The 23,616-nt window shown below is 38.5% G+C and overlaps 2 protein-coding genes across 2 annotated transcripts; both read right to left on the reverse strand.

Annotated features, from left to right (window-relative positions):
• Nucleotides 1-13,290: 13,290 nt before the first annotated feature.
• Nucleotides 13,291-16,241, reverse strand: LOC129742404 (uncharacterized). The gene is made up of 2 exons (XM_055734303.1): nucleotides 14,544-16,241; nucleotides 13,291-14,448 (listed from the first exon to the last, which is right to left on the reverse strand). The coding sequence occupies exons 1-2, from the start codon at nucleotides 16,239-16,241 to the stop codon at nucleotides 13,291-13,293; spliced, it is 2,856 nt and encodes a 951-aa protein (XP_055590278.1).
• A 1,896-nt stretch (nucleotides 16,242-18,137) lies between these two features.
• On the reverse strand, nucleotides 18,138-18,755 carry LOC129742405 (uncharacterized). The gene has a single exon (XM_055734304.1). It carries the CDS (start codon nucleotides 18,753-18,755, stop codon nucleotides 18,138-18,140), a length of 618 nt encoding a protein of 205 aa, XP_055590279.1.
• Between the last annotated feature and the right edge of the window lie 4,861 nt (nucleotides 18,756-23,616).

Consider the following 23,616-nt stretch of genomic DNA (forward strand, 5'->3'; position numbering starts at 1 on the left):
CAACAATTGCTCAGATTCATTGTACCGCTGGAAAACATTTGTCGAAATTGTTTTAGAGAGAAAACTCTAAAGGATTTCATTGACTGGAAAATAATAATCCAAACAAGAAACCTCTGACCCAAAATATAAGCTAGTAATCCGATCAGCAATCATCAACAAACCGATCAAATATTATTTGTTGATGCTGCTAAATGAGTTCCAAACAGTATAACAGCAAATGAATGCTGATAAATCAGCTAAAGGCAAAACTAGGTTCCGGGACCTGGCTTTTTGAAAAAGTCTATAGTTTTTGCTGCGTTTGAAAACTGTCCACACGTGATAAACAGCCAATTTACCGATCCATTAACGCGGCCAAACAATCTAGTTTATTTCAACGAACGCTTTGAAAGCAGAACTCTTCGGCTACATAATTAATCCATATAAATCAGGTCCATTCTTCAATAATCAGCTCAGGTCGATTGTTTGGTTACTCGTTTCGGTCAGTGATCGTTTTACTGTGTAAACATGTGATTGAAGAAATAATTTTCCAAAAAACAGTCAAATGTTATTTATGACTTTTAGTTATTTAAAAAATGTTATAAGTCACAACCCAATTCACTTAAGTATTACTATCGGTCCGCGTACCATAAATTGACACAGGACAATGGTCAGAAGAACCAAAAAAAAGCAACACACCGAACCTCATCGACTGTTTGTTCGGCCGGAAACCGTCAAACGAGCGTGTTAATTAATATCCACTTTTCCCGGACGGGTCGGGTTTGTTTGCGCCAACTTCAAGAGCCACAATATTTGTCATCGGTGACAGCAGCGCAGAGCAGAATTTGGCTGTTTATTATTCTCTCGAGTGGCTTCCATATGCAAATTTTCTACCCCCACCAAAACACTCAACCTCACTCCCCTGTCTGTGGTATCGGCTTTTCCATCAATTGGGTGTGTCAGAAGTTTATTTGTTTTCAAATTTTCGTGTATCGATTGGTATAGATCAGCAAAAACATATGAAATGTTTTTCAGCTTGCGATTAACTTTGAACTTTAAATTGGATAACATTCCAAACCTCGCGATTCATCCGACAGGAAGCACGAGTGAAAGCGAAACGATTGTTGGGGGGAGTTGTTTCTCCGCCGCGTAAACAGGATGCAAATTTAATGTTCTAGCTCTTTTGAAAGCGGAAGCATGACAAAGTTTTTGAATTGACTTCACACTGCCAAGGCGCTTGCTGCACACAAGAGCCAACGACGAGACAAAGCAAAAGACCATTGTATTCAATACCGCGTGGGTGGAAGTGCGAGCTCGATTAATATTTCAAAACTTGTACCATTTTAACCCGAATTTTGCGCCAGTCACCTATTTATCTATTGGAAAGATTAAACCGCACTGATACAAAAGCTTATAAAATGAATTTCTTTTTAAACTTTATTTGATCATCACGACAAGGAGCAAAAATAGGGGAGATAAGGTCATAACGAGCACCCGGGGCATAGTAGCACTTCTTTTTTCTACAAAAGTGTGCATTGTGCATTTTCTTGAATAAATTTTCATAAAGAATAGTTTCGTACTTCCTATGGTTTTAATTTTCCACCAAACAAAATCTCCTTATCATCTTGACAGAAACATTTAAATAAAAAAATCGACGAAAATATTATAATTTTCAAGCACAAGGAAATAAGCTTTTATGTTTTTTGAATCATCTTGATCTATAATGTACGCACCGCAAAAGGGTGATACGGCCAAAATTTGGTCAAGGGAAAACGCGTGTAAATCGGTGAAATCGTTTTTTTTAATTGAATTTCTTTTTCAAGTTCAATTAGTATAATATTCAGGAAAAATATTCAGTTAGGCTTCCGCTTTTCCAAATCCGAATTGCCGGGCCTTACGCTTAACCCCTGCCATCAGATTTTGTACAGCCACCTTGTCCACCTTCTTCGCCGCAGAAAGCCAGTTTGCCTTGAACTGCTGCTCGTCCTTAGCAGTTTTTTTGGTCTTCTTTAGGTTCCGCTTGACAATAGCCCAGTATTTCTCAATTGGGTGGAGCTCTGGCGTGTTGGGAGGGTTCTTGTCCTTGGAAATCACCTGTCCGTTGTTGGCGGCGTACCACTCCATGGCCTTTTTACCGTAATGGCAAGATGCCAAAAACAGCACGGAACAACCGTGTTTCTTCAGGAAAGGCAACAGACGTTTATTCAAACACTCTTTCACGTAAGTTTCTTGGTTGACAGTCCCGAAAGCTATGAAAATGCTGCTTTTCAAGCCACAGGTACAGATGGCTTGCCAAACCAGATATTTTTTCGCGAGCTTTGACAGTTTCATGTGCTTGAAAATATCTGCTACCTTTCCCCTTCCTTTTGCCGTGTGAAACTCATGTCCCGGAAGCTGCTTGTAGTCGGCTTTGGCGTCTGTTTCGTCGTCCGTTACCACGCAGTCAAACTTCGTCAGCATCGTCGTGTAAAGCCTCCGGGATTGCGCTTTGGCCGTCGTATTTTGTTTATCATCGCGATTTGGAGTCACTACCTTCTTGTAATTCGATAGTCCGGCTCGATTTTTGGCTCGATGCACGGTTGTAGACGATACACCCAGCTTATTTGCGGCATCTCGGAGAGAGAGGTTAGGGTTTCGCTTGAAACTACCGGCTACTCCCCAGTATACAAAGAGATCTCTTTGTCGTCTCAGCGGCTTCCGGTTTTCGATTTCCCCCCGCTCCAGACTTCCTGGCTGTCGACAAACGTTCCCCAAACACTTAATTACATTTGTTACGGTCGATTTGGTAACTTTTAGCGATTTTGCCAGCTTTGCGTGCGAGTAGATCGGATTTTCGCGATGCGCGAGCAAAATTTTGATACGCTGCTCTTCTTCCTTGGACGGCATTTTGGCAACTGAAGAGTGAATTCCAAAATGAAAATAGGAGCAACATTCTACACACACACACACACACACCTTCAAAATGAAGGGTTTTCAGGTTTTTTAAATGCAAAATTGAAAGGAATACGTCAAGTTGATATTGACCAAATTTTGACCGTTAATTCAAATATCAATCAATTTAATTTATTTGTTAGTGTTTTTTTATGATTTCAACTGAGATTCGATAAAATTTTAAGATAATGGACTGTTTTTTTTGAGTTTAAAAATAAATTTATTAGGCTCATCACTTTATACAAAGTATTTCGGGCCGATGGTCAGCTTCTATTCTATTCTATTTTTTAAACCTAAGAAGAAAGAATTTGTAATAAGATGCATAACGTTGCATAACATGCCTGCAAGTTTCATCGAGTGGAAGGACATGAAAAGAATTCTTGACCCAATAAGTGACGCGTTTAAAATAAAACTGAATCGCGAAATAGCTGGAAAGAATATCAGCCAAATTGCGGACCTCGTGAAGGCTGATATTTCGAAAGAAGTTCATGGAAAGCTTTTAGCTATCAAAATGGACTTCGCTTCGAGCGAAGGTCGTCTCTTATTTCGTCCAGTTTTCCAGTCCAGTTCAGTCGTCCAGTCCAGGCGTAATCCAGTTTTTTAAAGATGATAGAGAAGTCATTAGATCTCTTGGTAGATGTCTTAGCGTTTTTTTTCTCTATCAAATACTTTTAAGCACCAACTCAATTTTTTTCACTTTCTAGCGTTCATCGAAGTCAAAGACAAACCGAGAAGTTCATCAAAATTAAAATTCCCAATATATTGAACCGGTACAATATAAAATTAGAGCAGATCCTGTCTGTTACTTCAGATAACCGAGCTAATACAGGGCTGGTAGCAAGTCACTTTTTAGTGACTTGGTCACTGTAGGGAATAAGATGAAAGAAAAAATAAATGAGTTTGCTTTGAGGATTTGTTCCAGTGCATTGAATAGAAATAATGGAAACATTTCTCAAGAGCAATTTCAGCTACTCGATTCCTAATTGGTTCGATTTGAATTCAGAGAAGAGCCATTCGAAAGTTACACACACATACACTGGTTCTAGTCGGATTCTGATCGGATCGGAGAAGAAAAAGTGAGAGCATCAGAATGAAAGAGTAGAACTTGATTGAACGACAACCAAACGTTGCGTTGCGCATATGAGATCAGTTTTACGAGCGACGTTGAAGCTGTTGCAAATTACTCGCAGTTCGAGTTGCGACGGGAAAATCTGGGTGAAAATACCATAGTCACTTTTTTTGGGTCGTCACTAAAAAGTCACTTTTTTCATGATTTGGTCACTAAAGTCACTATTTTCCGAAAAATGGTCACTTTTATCACCAAAAGTCACTTTTTTCACCGAAAATAAACCAATGAAAGAGTAATTTGAATTGCGCGTGTTAATATTGACATGAGGCGAAAATTGATTTGAAAATCCGCATTTAATTCCCTATGTTTGGGTCGGTCCTAATGCATATACATATCTATGGATGTTTTTAAATAGGTTTCTTCCAGAGAGAAGAATCACTCATTCACTATTCACCTCATCATTCGTTCGTACTATAGTAACCAGAGTGTACAAAGAGGATGTATGGCCTGCCGATGCGATACTACCACAGGATATTTTTGATAACGTTGAGAACCTTCTTTCACCTGAAAACATCGTTGTTGGAAACGAAATAACAGCGGAGCTGGACAAAGTAAAGGACGTCCAAAGACTTAATTTCTTGAACAATGCTAGAAAACTTAACATTGCTTCCTACAAGCATGTCCTGACCAAATCAGGGATTCGAAATGCCTTTATAAAGCATCGTCACTGTCTTGCCCAATCGAATCGAAAATCGAGTCGCAGCTCAAATGATATACATACAGCAGACAGCAAAATCTCTTTCGCCAAATATTAAAACGGATCTATTGATGGACGAATGGAATCTACTGAGATGTGAAGCTGATGCGAATGGCAGTGAAAATCTCAGAATAGAAAGTTACTGGGACCAATTCTTCATCATGAAGACATCAGGCGGAGAAATTAAATATCCTTTGGTAATGAAAATTGTCACAGCAGCATTGACCGCATCGCACGGTAATGTAGATGTCGAGCGAGGATTTTCAACCTCTGGAATAATACTCACAGATGATAGGTCATCAATGTGCGAAAGAACTTTAAATTCTCTGATGCACATCAAAAGCGCCCTGAGGGCATTTGGAAACAAACCCCATCTCGTTCCCATCCCTAAGGAGCTAATAAAAATGGCCCACACAGTCCATGGCAGCTATAAGAACTACCTGGAAGAAAAGAGACTCCGAGAGGAGGAGGAAAATGAGTTGAGGTAAGCGTAGAGAAGAAAAAAGCGCGTTTGATAACTGACTTCTTTGCCAAAAAGCCGAAGAATTACCGAAGACAGTGGACTTAAATTCGTTTTTCATGATACAAAAAGGAATAAATTTGTAATCCAATAATCATTTTTCGTTTTACAGAGTCACAATTTGGTCACTTTTTTCGGTCCTCAAAGTAACTATTTGGTCACTTTTTTTTCAAATTTTGGTCACTAAAGTCACTACTATTTCATTGTCAAATCACTACCAGCCCTGCTAATATGTTGTGTGCACCAAATTTTTGCAGGAGGATTTACTGTTCCAAAAAGTTTGAAGAAATAATTGGTTAAGGTGCAGATGGTGAAGACGAGCCTTTCCTCGAAATCCAAGAAGAATTCAAAAATCATATTACAACGGTCAGATGTGCAGTTCATACCCTGCAGCTTGCAGTGAACGACGTAGTAAAGAGTTTTGAAGAAAACGTGAAAAAACTGTCTCAAGTGGCAATAAACGCTCGAAAAACTAGTGTTTCCAAAATATACGGCATCTGTGAATAATCGAAACCACCAAAATTTTGTATAACTAGATGGGGTGGAGTGTTTGAACTGGCAAATCATTTTAAAACCCATAAAGATTTTTACATCAGAATGGGCCCCGAATATCCAGAATTAGGTAAGCTTTATAAAATGCTTTTGTCTTTATCTATCTTTTTGGAGTTCTTTTTTTCTCAAATAAAACATTCGTAATTTTTCTTTCAAACAAATTATCATAAACTGTGTACTACGATCTTTCTTATTTTCAAGTTTTTCAGTCAACATTTTGTTTTTTTTCAATTCATTGTTATATGTCATATAATTTTTTTTTTGAAATTTTGGCCCTTTTATGAAACTTTTCTTTTAGATTTGACGGACCAGTGGGATTTCATAGATAATTTTGTGGAAGCATTCAATCCCGTCTAAGTTAGCACGAAAGAAATGCAGTCGTCGCATATGGCACTAAACCAGTTTACATGTCGTGGTTATTAACAATTTTAAATGTGAGAAAAATAGAGAACAACTCGCTCATTACGCCATTTTTAACAGCTCTGCATAACAGGTTGGACCAAGTCAAAGACAACAATTTGACAAAAGCAGCCATATATTTGGATCCTCGTTTGAACTTTCGAGGGTCTAACATTTTGAAAATTGAGGACCTTGAAAGAACTCTGGTTTGTATAGACATATAATCATTTTATATACCTACAATAAATATATTTTATCTCTTTTATATTGACCTTTATCTTCTTATATTATAGGTACCGTAATCCATTGATCACTTTTTTCAATATTTTTCAATTATTTTTTCTGTTAAGGGGAATATGGCATGTGTTATATTTTTTAAACTGCTGCTGGATTCCTGATGCTTTGTGGTGACATTGATCAGTCTCTATTCTGACGGTTTTAACGAGTTTTCTTGATCATACAGGTTACAAAACACCTTCATAATATTTACAAATGCTAGTTTATCAATTTAACCTTGATTTTTTACGTTTTATTTTAAAAATATTTATAATCGAAAATAAACTTTGATGCTGCCTACATTTAGGGGCAAAAATTATAATAATTGCTAAATAGTTTGAGCTTTAAAATACTAATTAAATTTTACCTTCACTCATTCCCCTAGGCTCTCCCACTATTTTCATTTTCATTCTTTCTCCAAAGTTAACGATTTGATAGGGTTCCTATCTATTTGTTCAATACGGGCTTACACTTGGAAAATGTCCTTATTTTTTAACTATAAAAAAATTATTATTAAATGACTATTAAAATAGCACTCTAACTGTTCATATACAAAGAAAAAAAGAAGTTCTTCCACATTAAGCAGCCCGTTTGCTTCTAAATGCTTTTTGGTATCATCAGAAAAACTGTTTGTTTGCGAGCCTTGGAAAAATAGATATTTTAAGATTTTGAAATTAATGTTTTTACTAGCAGAAAAAAATTCAAATTCAAACCAAAATTTTCCTATTTGGTACTCAATTAAAAGGCTTTTAAACGTAGAAAACAGTTTTCAAAAATTCTAACTATAGACTGAGTTATTGATGATAATGTGGAAAAGATTATTGTTGGTCAAATTTACCCGGTGATCAAAGTTACCCCGTTTTAAGGTATGAAAATCATTTAGAGAATAGGATATCTAACCCTTTACTCAGCTTTTATTTTAGAACTTGAAATTGTGGATAAGAACCTTGATTTTCAGCTGGATAGAACGTAAGAAAACCTTTTAATAGATTATTTAATGGAAGTTTTGGTTGCTTCGGAAAAAGTATAAATAACTTATTTTTTATACATTATTTTTTTTTCTGTCTATCATTCTCAATTCTAGACAGTAGTAATAGCTTAAAATTCGATGACAATTTATAGAATTGAAATAATAGTGTTATTGTACAATTATGCCTAAAAAGAGCTTTATTCTTCGGAACGGACTCACCAAAGCAGAATGGTATTAGATTCAAGTTCGGCACGCATTGCACCGCGAGTGGGAAAGGTTTTCATGTCATAAATCATTCATTTAGCGGAGGTCGGAAGCCGAAAGTACTAAAGTAAAAGAAAACCATTACATTTCTTGAAAGCGAGTTTCCTAAGCTGTCATGACCGAACACCTGTCGGAACCTATTATTACTCACCCATTTTCTCATTATGTACAAATAAAATTTAAAATTCATTCTAGAGAGAATTTCGTGAAATGTGTTTTTAGAATGCAATCGTTTTAAATCGCAGCAATCATTGGAATCCATCTAAAGTTCAATTTCTGAAGGAATTTTTATCGAAAGCCTTGCGTTCAATGTTCACCTTTTGATCACACCAGATAAAATCCAATTCACAAATTTTGATTAATCAAAACTCACTCATATGTATGAAGGTCGCAAATCTAAAAAAAAAAAAAAACGAATGGTACAGAATCCGAGCTTTCTTAAAAAAACTGTCTCATTTTTTATAAACTACCGTCAACTGGGGCAACATGCAACATTTCTCAACTTCAATGGCTTCTAAAATCTTAATGCCTACAGATAATCATTCCTCTTGTTCATCAAAAGTTTTAAGGTTGATGCGACACCAAATTTACGTAGTCAGAAAAATTATTGGTTTTACCAGTTATTTTAAAATTTCCAAAAACATGCGATTTTCACCCTCCTTAGAAAATGGGGTAAGTTGCAACAAACTCTGTTATTAATGAAAAATCACATGAAAACGTATGAAAATTTATAGTTTTTGATACATTAATGATGTCATAACGCATAAAGCACCAATTGCAGTTTTTTTTTGTTTTGTTCGAAATAAATTTTACATTTATCTATCAAAAATGTTTTTAAGGAAAAAGTGTAAATGTGCTGCATACATTCAGGGGTAAAAAATACTACAAATATTATATTAGCTTAAATCATAAAAATAAATCTTAGGATGGATGAAATTTTACTGTTAACCAACGCATAATGCAAAACATTCATATCCCGGCATATGGACACGCGATTTATGAGATTTAGTTCTGATTTGCATTTTGTTGCATTCCCAGTCAGCTAACTGAATTCAAAAAATATTTATTTAAAAAAATTGATGATTGTCCGAAAAATATTCATACACCAACTTTGTTGGTATTGGATAATGAAAGCAATATAAAGTATGTAGGTCGTATCATTAAGCCGATTCGTCATACGAGGTAAAGTTTTTTACGGCATCGAAAAATGTAAAAATGTGTACATCTATTGCTCTATTTTTTAATTTTTTTTTTTTGAGAATCAAAAACTCTAAGAAACTCTTTTACGATGTTGAAAACTATGTCATCATCAATTTGTTATCATTCAATGATAACTTTATTACAGTATATTGAAATGAAAATCGAATGAGTGTTGTGGTATGCAAATGTTGCATCTAACCGCAGACACCAGATACCCAGATTGACCACTTAAGGCTGATTTTGGCGCTTGTTCCGCAGCGCTATCTACGGGTTATCGTGAAACTAACGGCCACATACACAAAAGGAAAAATCCCGATATATCACACACACACATTCGCATTGTGCTATTTGTTATTTTACATTCAGCAATGAACACGGTCGTTTTTGATTACCTACTTTTGATAGAAAAAATTACACGATATATTTCATGAACCACAAAAGAACCATTTTTGAATTATATAGAGCACATTAACCAAATGTGGTTAAAGAATTCAACCATAAAGCTTACAAATACATCGGCTGACACAGAATTGAAAACTAAATAAAAACTTGAGATTTCCGCTCCACTTCCTTATTACGTTGTGGTTGAAAAATAATCATTTTATGACATCTCCGGTGTTGTTGAAAACCACACATTCTCAATTCACAAGAAGAATTGCGGAAATTAAGCTGCCTAAGTTAGGCAGCCTAACAATTGTTTTATTTGTGAAGATCACATTCAACTGCAAGATTTTGCTAAGCCCCAGAACCTCCGTAAAGGGTAAGTTCAAGTTTCCCGAGCAGAAAAATATTGTAATGACACAATCATTTGTAAATAGTTATAAAATGATCTAGGAAGTTTTGTTGAACAATCTGTTTCAGTTAGAGTTTCTCAAAACCCTTCACCTAGCCGAACCGCCGCATAGGTTTACAAAAACTGAATAAAACAAAAGTAGAGGTGATATTTACAAAATTTGTTAAGTAATGTTTTGTTAACGGAAGAAACTGATTTTAATTCGAAACAACGAAATATTCAATTGTGTCACCATCTACAGCAAAAAAAAAACAGTGTCAGATTTTTATTTACTTTTTTCTCCAATAAATCCTAAAACTTTCGTTTCCATGAGAAATTTAGTCTTATTCGAGAAATGTCTGCTTTCCAAAATATCTAACAAAACTAGGATACTGAACGAGCCCTTTTACCGCCCACTGGACGAGGCTGTGTTCGAAACAATATTTTGAACTTCGAGATAATGCATTTTGTAAACCTATTCCCGCAAATTTAGTACAATTTGAAACAAAGTGCGTTGGTTGACATAATGATGATTCTTGAGAAACAGTCTCAACCATCCGAATCTGTTTAGTGAGAATAGCTTAGCTTTTCCTGTTCTATTGATATTTTTCATTGTTTTTTTTTCGAACCGTTTTCTGGATATCGCACGTGTAAATGATTTTATCAATGGGTACAAAAAAACGTACGTGAATTCGTCACACCCAAATCAAAACATTAAATGAATTCACTCACACCGACATTTGACATTTCATGCAACGACAAGAAAATTAAAATGAACTTCGTTTGCATCAAGACAGTCAAGTTCATTTACCATTCAAAATTCGTTTTGGTGGTGTGGAAAAGCATTGAATTCGGTTAATAAGTTTAGCTACAGCGAAATTATTGCTTATTTACGGGACAAAAATTAAAATGAACCTTATTCAAAGTTATAATTTATTGAAAAGTGGATTCATTTTGTAAACTAATTACTTTCAGAATATGGTTTGAATAAAACTTCGATTCAAAGAATGTGGTTAAACGTCAATGGTGAAAAAATTTTGGAAGCAAAGAGAAATGGATTTGAAACAGATATTTTGAAATGTTCTAAATTCAGTGCATATTTGCCCTTGCTTTTCAACAATTAATTTTTGAATAAAAGATTTTTTGTTGACATTCATCGCGCACACTTGCTCTCGTGAACGGATTAGGATAGGAAAAATAGTCTAAAAAATGATCGTTTTTAAGGTAAATTTTCCTTAAGTTCAGTATTATGCCAAAAAGGTCAATCCAGTTGTTTTTGACATTTCTCACGCACACTTGTTGGGCGTGTACAAATGACCAAGGAAAATAACCAGGCGACAAACACGGTCGTTTCTGGAGTTATTTTTCCAAAAAATTATAAGTTTAAGTGAAACAGCATTATATCACGAACACTTCCAGCGGCAAATAGGATTAAAGTTAATTAATCAATATATTCTCTACGTTCATTATTCTGTTTTTTTTTTAAATTGTCTAAACAATTGTTCTAATCAATCCAACCAGAATGTCCTCGAACCTATCTATAGGTACGAGCTCAGAAACAGTTAAGATAAATTGGAACTCACGTTTTTCAAGGAGTTCTATGTAGTTTGTTTTTTTTGGACGCAGTAAACAATAAATCAACCATTGAGATTAAGACGAACAATTCCGAACTCAATGAATTGTTTATAATTTTCAGACATTATAATTTTCATACTGTCACTCAGCCAGATAGAATTCGAAATCAAAACTGAATCCCAAAATTACCGGTATAACGTAACGTTTGTATTATTTTTTCATCTAAATCGATCAACAGTCATTGTTTGTATAACATTCACCTCTTTTTATGATACAGTAAATTAGAGTAAACAATTTAACATTGAAGACATTGAAAAATTTTTAGATAGAGTTTCAAATACTGATAGGTGATTAAATCAAGATAGTTTTCATTTGGCTTGATAATTATCAAGTGTATTTTTTTTCTTGATGAAGCACAATGGTTTCACGATGCCCCGTCAGATGGCGTATGATTCTGGGCGTTTTTTAGTTATATAGGTTCAACCGCCACTGATCAGTCTGGGTATCTGGTGTCTGCGATCTAACCCTGCTTTTGTATGTTGCCACGTTTAACGGTATGTTAACAATTAATGAGAGAAGCTTTTTTACCTTTAAACCCCAATGATTCTCTTACTCTTGATTTCTTTAAATAACAATCACAATAGCTTCAACCAGTGTTGCAAGATTTCAGATAATCATCTGAATTTGATACTCAATGCAATGAGTATCAATCAAGCAGCACACTGAAATTCGTTGTGACACTCGATACAATCATTGTGGAATGAAATTCATTGAACGTCACATCCTGTCAAAAATCACGAGCTCAGTTTTGTTCCTTCACCCCTCTAATAAACAACCCTACTTTTTTCCCCACTTTTTTCGTTTGCTTTCTAGGGTGATGGAAAGTTGATAATATTTGATGAAGATATGAAAAATAAATTAATTGCCGACAATATCCATCATTATTCAATCAATTTCAATAAACCATAGGTAGCAAACGTAGTTTAAATTTTGAATAAGTCGGCTTATTTTATTGAGCTAAATAAGTTTACTATATGTATTTCAAGGGCTTGTGATATAGCTCAGTTGGCAAGTCTGTTGTCTCCTGAGCCGATGTCCGCGAGTTCGAGCCCAAGAGTAAACATCGAACACAGTTGTACCGGATAGTTTTTCAATAACGATCCGCCAACTGTAACGTTGATAAAGTCGCGAATGCCATAAAGATGGTAAAACGACTATAATCGAAACAAAAAAATATGTATTTCAACAACAAAATTACCTAAAAATAAGGCCGAAAAAGTTTAAACGATTGTTCCCGCCAGGGAACTTTGCCGGCCACTCGGAGGACTTTCTTCGCTGCCTTAAAACAGCCACTAGGATCGTGGAGAAAATATTCCCCAAAAAATGTGCGATCGACCGATTGTTCCCGCCGCGCAGACTACCTTGAACGGGATGTGTTTACTCGAGATAAAAACCCGACCGAACTGTACTGGGCAAAGACTTTATTGGAAGTGTATGTAGGTACAATGTAAAAAACTGGATCATTGTTTGATCGCGCGACGTCGATCGGAATATCGAGCAAGAGAAAGAGTTGCGATCAATGCATTCTAGTTTTAGGGGTGCCCAAAAATTTATCATATTTATATAATTCTAATGTTCAAGGTATAACTCAGATTGTACAAAATTCTAATTCTAATGTTATAGTAAATTTAAGGCGAAATTTAACTGATACAATTTTGTAAGCAAACGTTATAGATTTTGGTTTAAACTTCAACATTTCCGGCCACCTGAAACACGGAGGTGTTTCAATCATCTTGAATGACCGGAACTTCGGGATTAGGAAATCGCCCAAAGATGAAACGTGGTTGTGGGTTGTGTTTCGTTGATTCTCGATGAGTTGTGTAGATTCTCGTGTTGCCATCCTCGCCAAGTACCGGAAACAAGAGAAAAAGACCAGGTAGACCTTTCTAAAGGGGTGTAAATGTTGGAACTGCAATTACCTGTGCAAGGCGCAGGTGCGCATCGAGCAAGTTCTCCCATACGGGTTGCTCTACCTGGACTTCTTGGATGGATTGGATGATTCTCGAACAGGTGCCAACGGTAAGAGGGCTATCTTGTTGACACAGCGGGTGACCTCCTTGTTGGCAGTACGTATTGTCACAACACGGACAACTCCGTCCTTCCCCGGATGCAGCTTCACGATCTTTCCGAGGGGCCAGTTGGCGGGTGCCATATTGTCTTCCTTGATGATAACGATTCGACCAATTTCGATGTTGACTGGTGCCTTGCAACCCTTGGTTGCACGTGCCTGCAGTTGTTGCAGGTATTCCGGATACCAGCGGGACCAGATTGTTTGGTGTTTCTTCTGTGTCAGCTCCCAGTGACTTAGAAGATTATCTGGAGTCTCCTTCAAGTCGCCTTCGGGTAGAGATTGGAAACTTTCTCCAATCAGAAAGTGCCCTGGGGTCAGGACCTCCAAATCGTTGGGATCTTCAGGTAATGGAACCAGCGGGCGTGAGTTGAGGCACATTTCGACTTGCGCCAGCAGTGTTAGCATGTCTTCATACGCCAGCGGATCTGATCCCATCGTCTTCAGCATGTGTGTTTTCGCCGACTTCACAGCGGCCTCCCAGAGGCCACTGAAGTGTGGCGATCTCGGAGGAATGAACTTCCATTTGATTTGATTTTCTGCACACCAGTTAAATAGTGCATCTCGTTCCTTGGCATCTACCTTCAACCTTTGGTAGATTCGGTTGAGTGCGTTTTGTGCACCCTTGAAGGCAGTGGCGTTGTCCGAATGTAGCTCTGCGACCTTTCCTCGTTTGCCGATAAATCGGCGAAGTGATGATATGAATGCTGATGTCGACAGGTCGCTCACCAACTCGATGTGGACCGCTCGAGTCGCGAAGCAGATGAAGATGGCCACGTAAACCTTCCTTGGACCACGAGTGCGAACCTCGGACTTGACGAAAAATGGTCCGCAGTAGTCGATGCCAGATACGAGAAATGGGCGGGTGGGTGAAACCCGCGACACGTCGGTAAATCGGCTGTGCTCTGTTGGACTAGTGTGGGCTTGTTCTTGAAACAAGTGTGACAATGGTGGTAAACGGATTTCACTAAGTTTCGACCGCCCAGAATCCAGAACTTCTGGCGCATTGTTGCAAGCAGCAGTTGAGGGCCTGCATGCAGTAGCTTTCGGTGGAAATAACTAGCCAAGAGAGCGGACAGCGGATGTTTCGCAGAGAGAACTATAGGGTGTTTGACTTGATAAGATAGGGCAGCGTTTTTCAACCGGCCACCAACACGTAGGATGCCGTCCTTGTCGAGAAATGGGCTGAGCCACTTGAGCCGTGATGATTGTGAAACACGCTCAGCCCCGGTGAGATCTGCTATCTCTTCTGCGAAATCTTGACTCTGTGCTAACGAACATAACTTGATTTCAGCTGACTCTAGTTCCGTTGTTGTTAGAGGTTCGATAGAGTCGATGGGAACGTGCCTAATTGCGAGTGGTTTATACTTTCGAGAGTTGGATCGACGCAAAACCATCCTTTTCTGCAGACAGTGGATGTATCGCAGACAAAAGGCAGTAACACGACGCAGTTTGGAGTAGTTCTCGAATAAACCAAATAAATCAGAGCAGAAATTAACTTCAAAGGCTGTGAGGGCAACGATTGGTACCTTGCGCCCTTCCTCGGACACAGCAGTTGATTCGATCGTAGAAAAATTTGATTGTGGCCAATTTTCGATGGCCAGGGATAACCATGGTGGTCCGTTCCACCACCGCTTGCAATGCAGAATGTCGTTGGGCTTCAAGCCCCGGGAAATGTCGTCGGCGGGATTGTCGACACCCGCCACATGCCTCCAGCTTTCGATGTCGGTCGTTGATTGAATTTGTGACACTCGATTAGCCACGAATGTCTTCCACCGGCTCGGTGATGAACGCAACCAGTGCAGGACTGTGGTTGAGTCCGACCAGAAAAATACGGGACCTGAGAGCTTGGTGGCGGCTCTCACCTTCTTGTACAGTTGACTTGAGACTTGGGCGGCGCACAGTTCAAGTCTGGCGATGGAATGCCGAGCAGATAGCGGAGTGACCTTTGCCTTGGAGGTCAGCAGTTGAACAAACACCTGGTTGTTGGACTCAGCTCTAACATAGCAGCACGACCCATACGCATCTTCAGATGCGTCGGCGAAGAAGTGAAGTTGGATGTTGACGGCATCAGTAAGCGAAACAAATCTTGGAATGCGAACTTCACTTAACAGGAACAGAGTGTTGTGGAATGCTTTCCACTCATCTTGGAGCTTGGTTGGGAGCGGGGTGTCCCATTCACAAATTTGGTCGTCTATCTTGAGCGCCCACAGGCGCTGCATAAACAGCTTGGCTATAGTAATCGTAGGACCCACCAGTCCTAACGGATCGAATATTTGCGCAATATAAGACATCACTTTGCGTTTTGTCAGGTTGACGGCAGGGAGAGAGATCTGCACTTTGAATCGAAGCGAATCTGTCATCGGGTCCCAAACTAAACCGAGAGTGCTGACAGTTTGTTCATCTTGTAGATCATGGAGTTGAGCAACGACTAGATCTTCGGGTGGAATTTCGGCCAACACTTCTTGGGAGTTCGAGGCAAATTTTTTCAACACAAATCCAGATGCAGCGAGCAATTTTGTGACGATTTTCTGCTTCTGAATGACGTCTGCTGCCGAGTTCCCTCCTGCTAGCCAATCATCCATGTAAAAATTGTGTTCGATTGACTCAGCGCACTCAGGGTAGGATGAACGATTATGTTGAGCGATTTGTTGGAGTGTTTTCGTGGCAAGATACGGGGCACAGGAAGTTCCGTATGTCACTGTCTGTAGCTCGAATGTCGAAATTGGATTCTCCGAACTTGTGCGCCACAAAATCCTCTGCAAAGGGCGATTGTCAGTATGAACCAGTACCTGCCGGTACATCTTTTCTACATCGCCTACAATAGCGATCGGGTAGGTGCGAAATCTCATAACTAAGGACAGTAAATCTGGTTGAACAACAGGGCCGACTAGTAAGGTGTCATTCAACGAATACCCAGATGTCGTTTTGCACGACGCGTCGAATAGGGTAACGGACTTATTTTGGACCGGGTACATATTTTGGATCACCTTTCAGCCTTTTCCAATATTTCGCTCATAAATCTTTTTAATCATGAAAATTTTGAGCACATATTGTTAAAGCTACTTCATATGATTCTAATCATATCTTACATTCTATTTAATTAAGAAGGTAGGGAAGAAGAAATTGAAAATAAAGTTTTGAATTTTCACAGTTGGGTCAAATCAAGTCCATTTCAGGAGAACGTGTTATTATTGAAGACAACTTTCAAGAAGTTTTCTGTATAGCTGTGATGAATTTAACAACTATAAACATGTTCACAGCTATGGAAAAACACTTGAAAACTAGTTTGCAAACTCGAAGAACAAAAAAAACTTGTTTTGATAGTAATTTGACCCATGTCGAAAATAGGTCCTACTTAATTCCTCAGGGACTTATTTTGGACCACTCAATATAACCAGGGTATTATACTTGCTGTTAAATGCTCATGAACTTAATAAGACGTTGTACGACGATATGAAAAAAATGTTGTGCACTATTTCAAGGGCTGATTGAAAATAAAATTTGGAATTTTGGTATTATTTTGGCATATTTTATTTAATCAACTCACTAAAGCCCAAACCCGCCTTTAGACGGGGTTTACTTCAATCGGCATAAAACCAAGGCAATTATTGTCTTAACTTACTTTTTGTGTTTTAAATCACAATAATCTAACAATCCACACTAATGGCAACTGTTTGATAAGCAGTTGTCAAAAGTTACAGCTTAAAGAAGTTTAAAAACTTGAAAAATGTGGACATGCACCGTTTTTTTACTAAGTCATTATTTTTTAGGCTCAAGCTATTTTTTTTCCTTCATGAAATACTATTGACAGTTTGGTGTAAAGTAACAACCATTCAGGGTTGATTTTCTAGATAAAAATATTATTGATTAGGTAGAAGAGACGAAATATAAGCCCCGACTTTTAAATTTTTAAAGAAATCGAATAATTTTCGTACATTTTTGTCTTTTTTAAATCTATGTATTCTACAGAACTGATGCCAAACCAAATCTGCTAAGGGTTTGGAAGTCAAATTGCATCAATTGATATCACGAAGTTGATGATGTCAGACTTTATTCACTTATCATTGGGTCACCTGAAGGAGATTGCTTTCTAAAAATTGATCCTAAAGATCCTAAGATCAACCAACTGACCAGTATTTAACATTAGAGAACAAATTTCGTCAAGATGCTGTCGTGATTTTCAAAACATGAACATGAAACACAATATTTAACAGAGGTGTATTTCGGGTTTTACGCTAATCTTTTCGTAAATTATTGTTTTACAATATAATAAGTTTTAGGAAAAAAAAGATTGTAGTAAGAAATATTCAACAAACAAGTGTACTTAAATATTGGCTAGGGAAAAGTTTAAGAAAGTTAGTTCAGGAATGTATTAACGTGAACAAACCAAACTTGACCACAAGGATAACAAAGAAAAATATTAACTGAATCATTCGCATATAGATGTCGTGAATATAGAAAATTTAGAAAAAAAAAACGTATTAGGTTTAGGGGTGGTCCAAAATAGGTCCAAAGGGTGGTCCAAAATAGAAACCTGGTGGTCCAAAATACCGACCAGTGTAATGATCGAAGAATCAAGTTTTTAGGCTTAAATCTTGTTATTTTACAACAAACGACGATATGTTTTGATAGAAAAAGCCCTGATCTTCGTAATGAACGGATAAAGCAGTCAAAAATTGTAACGTGTACTTAATTAATTCAGAAAATAGCATAGCCACTTCCCAAAGCGGTCCAAAATAGGTCCGTTACCCTACCACTCTTGTCTTTGTCGTGGTGCTGGACGCTTTAAAGACAGGGTGGTGTGGGAGGTAGCAATGCGATATTTGATCGTCTACCGGCTCTTTTAGCTTCCGCATGTGACCAAGTTCCTCATACTCGGCCATAAAACGATGGTAGGCTTCTTTTGTGCCAGGATCCCGTTGCAATCGGCGTTCAAGACCCAGAAAACGCCGCTCTGCGATCGATCTGGAACTTCCAAGTTCAATTTCAGGCTTGTTGGTGCGTGGGAGTCGTACGATGTACCTCCCTGTGTCGTCGTCACGTGTCGTTGTTTCAGTGTAAAATTCTTCACAATAACTTTCATCTGAAGAGTGTGCGTGTTCCATGGGGATAGTTTCAATTTCCCAAAACTTCTGGAGTGCGGTTTCTAAACGTTCGTCAACCGTAGACAATTGGCAGACACGAGGAATACAAGTAGGTCGACAAGCTGCGGGCCCTGATACGGTCCATCCGAAAGATGTCTCGAGCAACCATGGGAGATCTTCTCCCAGCGAAATCTTTTTTCCGGAGTGGAATTCCCCAAATGCTTCACATCCGATAATGAGATCTACCGTTCCCGGGGTGAAAAACGTTTCATCTGCCATTTGATAGCCTGACAGATCCCAAGACGAAATGTCAATCGATGTTGGTTGGTGGTTTTTTCAAAATCAAGAACTCAAGTTTAGTTGAGAACGGTTGAGTTCGTGATTGCACAGTAGCGATAAGAGCATTCTTGACTCGTTGCAGTGAACCTCCTATTCCACCTATGCAAAGGTTCACCTGAGCGCGATACGTAATCAAATTCTTAGCCAACCGATCCGAAATTAAATTGGACATTGCCCCTGAGTCCAACAGGGCGCGAGCTTTGGTTTTCTTCCCATAATCATCCACAATGAAGAGCGATACCGTTTCGAGCAGAGTTGTGTTGGTGGATGTATGAACCGTATTAATTTGAGATGATGGTGATTTTGTTTCGAAGAATTTTCCGTTACTTATTTTCCCAGAACTAGACGACGAGCTAGGAATCGGAGAAACTGTGGTGGATACCGATGCAGTTTTAGCAGACTCGTGCAGCAGAGAATGGCGCTTCTCATGACACGTACGACAGGTGAATTTCGACCCACATTTCCTAACTTGATGACCAAACGAAAGGCAATTCCAACATAATCGTTTTTGTGATACCAGTTCACGACGTTGACGAATATCTTTGGCGAGAAAAACAGGACAGTTTCTGAGGGAGTGTTGTTCGTCGCAAGAAAAAATGCACGACCCGTGAGAAGCAGATTTAACCGATGCTGTAGCGTTTGCTGAGAACTTGAATTTTGGTTTGTTGTTGGATCCGGCCACCTTCGCAAAGGCCGGTTGTACTTCTGTACCGACTGAATTGATAACCCGTACCCGTTGATAGAGGAACTCTACCAACTCCTCATAACTTGCTTCTGAACTCTGACTTGTTTTTTCCTCCCACGCACGCAATGTAGTTGAATCTAGCTTATATGACAACAAATTTACCAGAGGCGTATTCCATTTATCAACCGGCTCATCGAGCTTTTGTAATGCCCGAACATGACGCTGGAAGTCATCGACGAGAGTGTGTATACGTTGGGCAGATTCTTGTTTAACAGCTGGTAAATCATAAAGAGCACGAAAAAGTTGACGTTTTAAAAATCGACGATTATCATAACGTTTGATAAGTGCCTCCCACGTAGAAACATAGTTGTCAGCTTCTACGTCAATTGATTCGAAAGGTTTTTTCGCATCCCCTTCGAGAGATTGTAAAAGGTATTGTAGTTTCGCAACAGTTGGTATATCAGGATTGGAATGCACCATAGAAGCAAAGGTATCCCGAAAGGATAGCCAGCGTGAGAAATCTCCATTGAATTTCGGCATATCTATCTGTGGGAGCCGAAGGTGGAAGGGCGAAGGATGATGTTGAGGAGGAAACATTAACGAGGAATTGAGTGTCTGGTTGGTATCGATAGTATTCTGACCCAATAAAAACCCTTTGGATTCGCAATAACGTTGCTCGAATTCGACCCGTTCTTCTAAATGCTGCTCAAGCATTTCTGGCACATCTAATCGTTCGATCAGCATCGTAATTTGCAATAAATTTTTCAACGGAATCTCGCATTGCATTTAGTGCCTTTCGTTGTATTAGGCACTCCTTCAGCTGTCTTTCTTCCTTAGACGTCGGCATGGTTACGAATCGAAACGGAAACGGTAGTTGAAATCGAAAACGAATCTCCTTCCCGGCGCGCAACTAACCGTTTCTACGCGAAACCGAACCGAACGAGAACAATACACAGATCGAATCGATTAGCTCCTTCCCGTCGCGGTGTATTGCCCTTCGCGGCGGAAATTTCGACGGAAGTGGAACAGTTTTAAAATCGAAAACGGACTCCTTCCCGACGCGAACAGTCCACTCCTCACCCGGTCTCGCAAATTGTGGGCGCGAAACGGATTTCCCACAATTGCGCCGTTTACCACCAATTGCCACAGTGACCCTATATGTGAGGTCACCCAACTTTAATCAAATATTGGGAATTGAGAATTGAGAAAGCTACTGCATGTACATATATGTATATCGGAACGGACTCACCAAGTTATCCAACAGCAGATCTGACTCGACGACGTCACGACGCTTCGTCGTTGTGCTGAAATTCCAGGCGTCGATCGTCGTACCAACACCATCAAGCGTCGATCGTTGATCGATCAGAGAGAGTCGTCGATCAGCACAAGCGTGTCGTCTATCGTGCTCAACGAGAGAGAGTCGTCGATCAGCAAAGCGCGTCGTCGATCGTGATCGTGGCTCGTTTCAAAATGGTGGAACTCGCTTTGTTCCACAGCAAAAGCGACGGCTTCACCCAGCTCAATTGACGACGATCATGTCGGCCATCTTCTGAACAGCAACTTAGAACACTTTCTCAATTTTTTCCTTCTTCTATTTTCCACTTTTCTTTGTACACTTTCGTCTTCTTTCACTTTTCTTTTCACCTCTTTGTATTTTCACTATTTCTCGTTTCAGCACGTTGATCGTGCTCGGATTTCTCGGCCCATAAAACCCCACCGATAATTTGGATTTTTCCCGAATGAATCCCAAACCCACGTGCACGTAGAATTCTGATTTTCTTCAGTATTCTCGACTGAAGCCCGTGTGCACTTTCCGGAATTTCTTGCTTTTGTTAACCGGAACCATAAGCACTTTATATTACGATTCCGAAAAGAATTATAATGATCACTTAACCCATGTGCTTTTTCCGAGAGATAATTTTCCCCAGCACGTATAACAAATGCACTCGTAGTGGGATTTTAGGGCTCGTATAAAAATAACTTTTTTAAATCCACTCGGAGGACTTTCTTCGCTGCCTTAAAACAGCCACTAGGATCGTGGAGAAAATATTCCCCAAAAAATGTGCGATCGACCGATTGTTCCCGCCGCGCAGGCTACCTTGAACGGGATGTGATTTCTCGAGATAAAAACCCGACCGAACTGTACTGGGCAAAGATTTTATTGGAAGTGTATGTAGGTACAATGTAAAAAACTGGATCATTGTTTGATCGCGCGACGTCGATCGGAATATCGAGCAAGAGAAAGAGTTGCGATCAATGCATTCTAGTTTTAGGGGGGCCCAAAAATTTATCATATTTATATAATTCTAATGTTCAAGGTATAACTCAGATTGTACAAAATTCTAATTCTAATGTTATAGTAAATTTAAGGCGAAATTTAACTGATACAATTTTGTAAGCAAACGTTATAGATTTTGGTTTAAACTTCAACAACGATGGTGACCACTTACGAGCCTGAATAGAGGACATGGAGGGTAATACATATTTAATGAGATCCCTAGAAGACGAGTTGTAGGATAGCATTACATTGATACGATGTGCAGTTCACACCATGCAGCTAGCTGTTAACGATGTGATTAAGAATTTTCAAAATACGACTAACGAAATAGATCAAGTTGCTCACAACTGCCACAAAATTGGAAATTTGAAAGCTGAACAACTCGCCAAGCCTCCTAAATTTAATAGGATATTTACTGCGTATATTTACTGATTAATTATTTCGTTCAGAACGAAGAATTTTTCGTTCGGGAAGGCAAAGAGACGGCTGAATTGGGTATGTTTCCATTTATTAAAATAAATTATTTATATTCAGGACTTTTATAAAATTCTAGATCTCTCTGAGTTGTGGCCGTTTATGAAGAAATATGTTGCAGCCTTTGAAATGTATAACTGGCATTTTACACTTTAACAGGTATAACTGAGTGTTTTAAGAAGTTGCGGTAAGTTCAGCTTTTTCTGAACAGAAACACTTGTTTTAATTCTGGCTTTCAAGTTTCAATGTTCAAGAGTTTGCACAAATATTATTCCTTATTTCTTCGTCATAATTCATCTGGCAGCTTAGCCCGCAAAAAAGTAGTTTTTCTGCTTGTGACTCTCAGGCTGAGACTACGTCAACATTCAAGACAAGAACCGTTTGTGATGCTTACGATGAGATTAATCAACATCACACTGAGATTCAAAAAGGAAAAATAACACTCAAAAAAATCTCAATTGTTATTTAATATTCGACTGAGTTAAAATTTTGTAATATTGGTAGATGAACGGCTTTTCAGTAAATTTTTGAAATCAAAACGATTTTTATTTATTACTGTCCAGACGTTTCGGCTATTTGTTGTAGCCTTCTTCAGTGGAAAATAATTGTCAGGTTCGTTTCTTGTCTCGTTTCTATTGTAGCTAAAGACCAATGGTTGAATTTTCTGTGTGAAAATGCTGCATCAGTAAGACCGCAACGCTTCACCATTTGATAGAGATGGTAGTCTCTCATAAGATAACCTTCATTTCATCCATGGAAAACATTTAGATCAAACGAAGGGTTTTTGAGATACACGCATTCGAAAATAGCTCTATTCTACCGATCCAGCTACAGTGTCTGACGTGGAAGGATAAAACAAACACTTGTTTTAGTTGTTATTTTGCTCCAACAACCATGCAGTGACTGGATTGGAAAATTTAAAATCCAAAACCGTGAGTATTTCTTTGAAATATTTGGGTAAGTAAATATCTTTCATTAGTTCCCATGCAAATTTTCAGATAATGGGTTTTTTTGAAAGCCAAAAAAGTCTAACGCGAAAAGAATTTCTCAGCGAGAAATGTTAAAAACATTCATAAAGAATTTGAATTCCTTATCAGGGGATTCAGTGCGGTGTGCTGTGGAGCCGTCTTTCATGTACCGCCAGAATAAAAGCTTTCATCCAGGTAAGAATAATGGCGTACAAAAAAGGATTTGATTAAACACATTTTTCCGTTAGTAAAAACGTCAAGTGTCGTGTCGTGCCCTGTAAAACGTCTGTGTTATTTGTGCAGGTAACTCCAAACGGCATTAAAAAAATACCATCCGGAAGTATTATGCAGACTCGGCATGCTCGAAACCAACCAGATCGATTCATCTCCAATGAA

The sequence above is a fragment of the Uranotaenia lowii genome, chromosome 2, assembly GCF_029784155.1.
Source record: "Uranotaenia lowii strain MFRU-FL chromosome 2, ASM2978415v1, whole genome shotgun sequence".
In the NCBI taxonomy this organism is placed as follows: domain Eukaryota; kingdom Metazoa; phylum Arthropoda; class Insecta; order Diptera; family Culicidae; genus Uranotaenia; species Uranotaenia lowii.

Excerpts from the sequence above, each read along its gene's own strand:
- LOC129742404 (XM_055734303.1), bottom strand. The coding sequence starts at position 16,241 with ATGAGATTTCGCACCTACCCGATCGCTATTGTAGGCGATGTAGAAAAG. Across the intron at positions 14,449-14,543 it reads ACAAGGACGGCATCCTACGT|TTATTTCCACCGAAAGCTAC; the intron begins GTTGGTGGCCGG and ends TCTCTTGGCTAG.
- LOC129742405 (XM_055734304.1), bottom strand. The coding sequence starts at position 18,755 with ATGGCAGATGAAACGTTTTTCACCCCGGGAACGGTAGATCTCATTATC.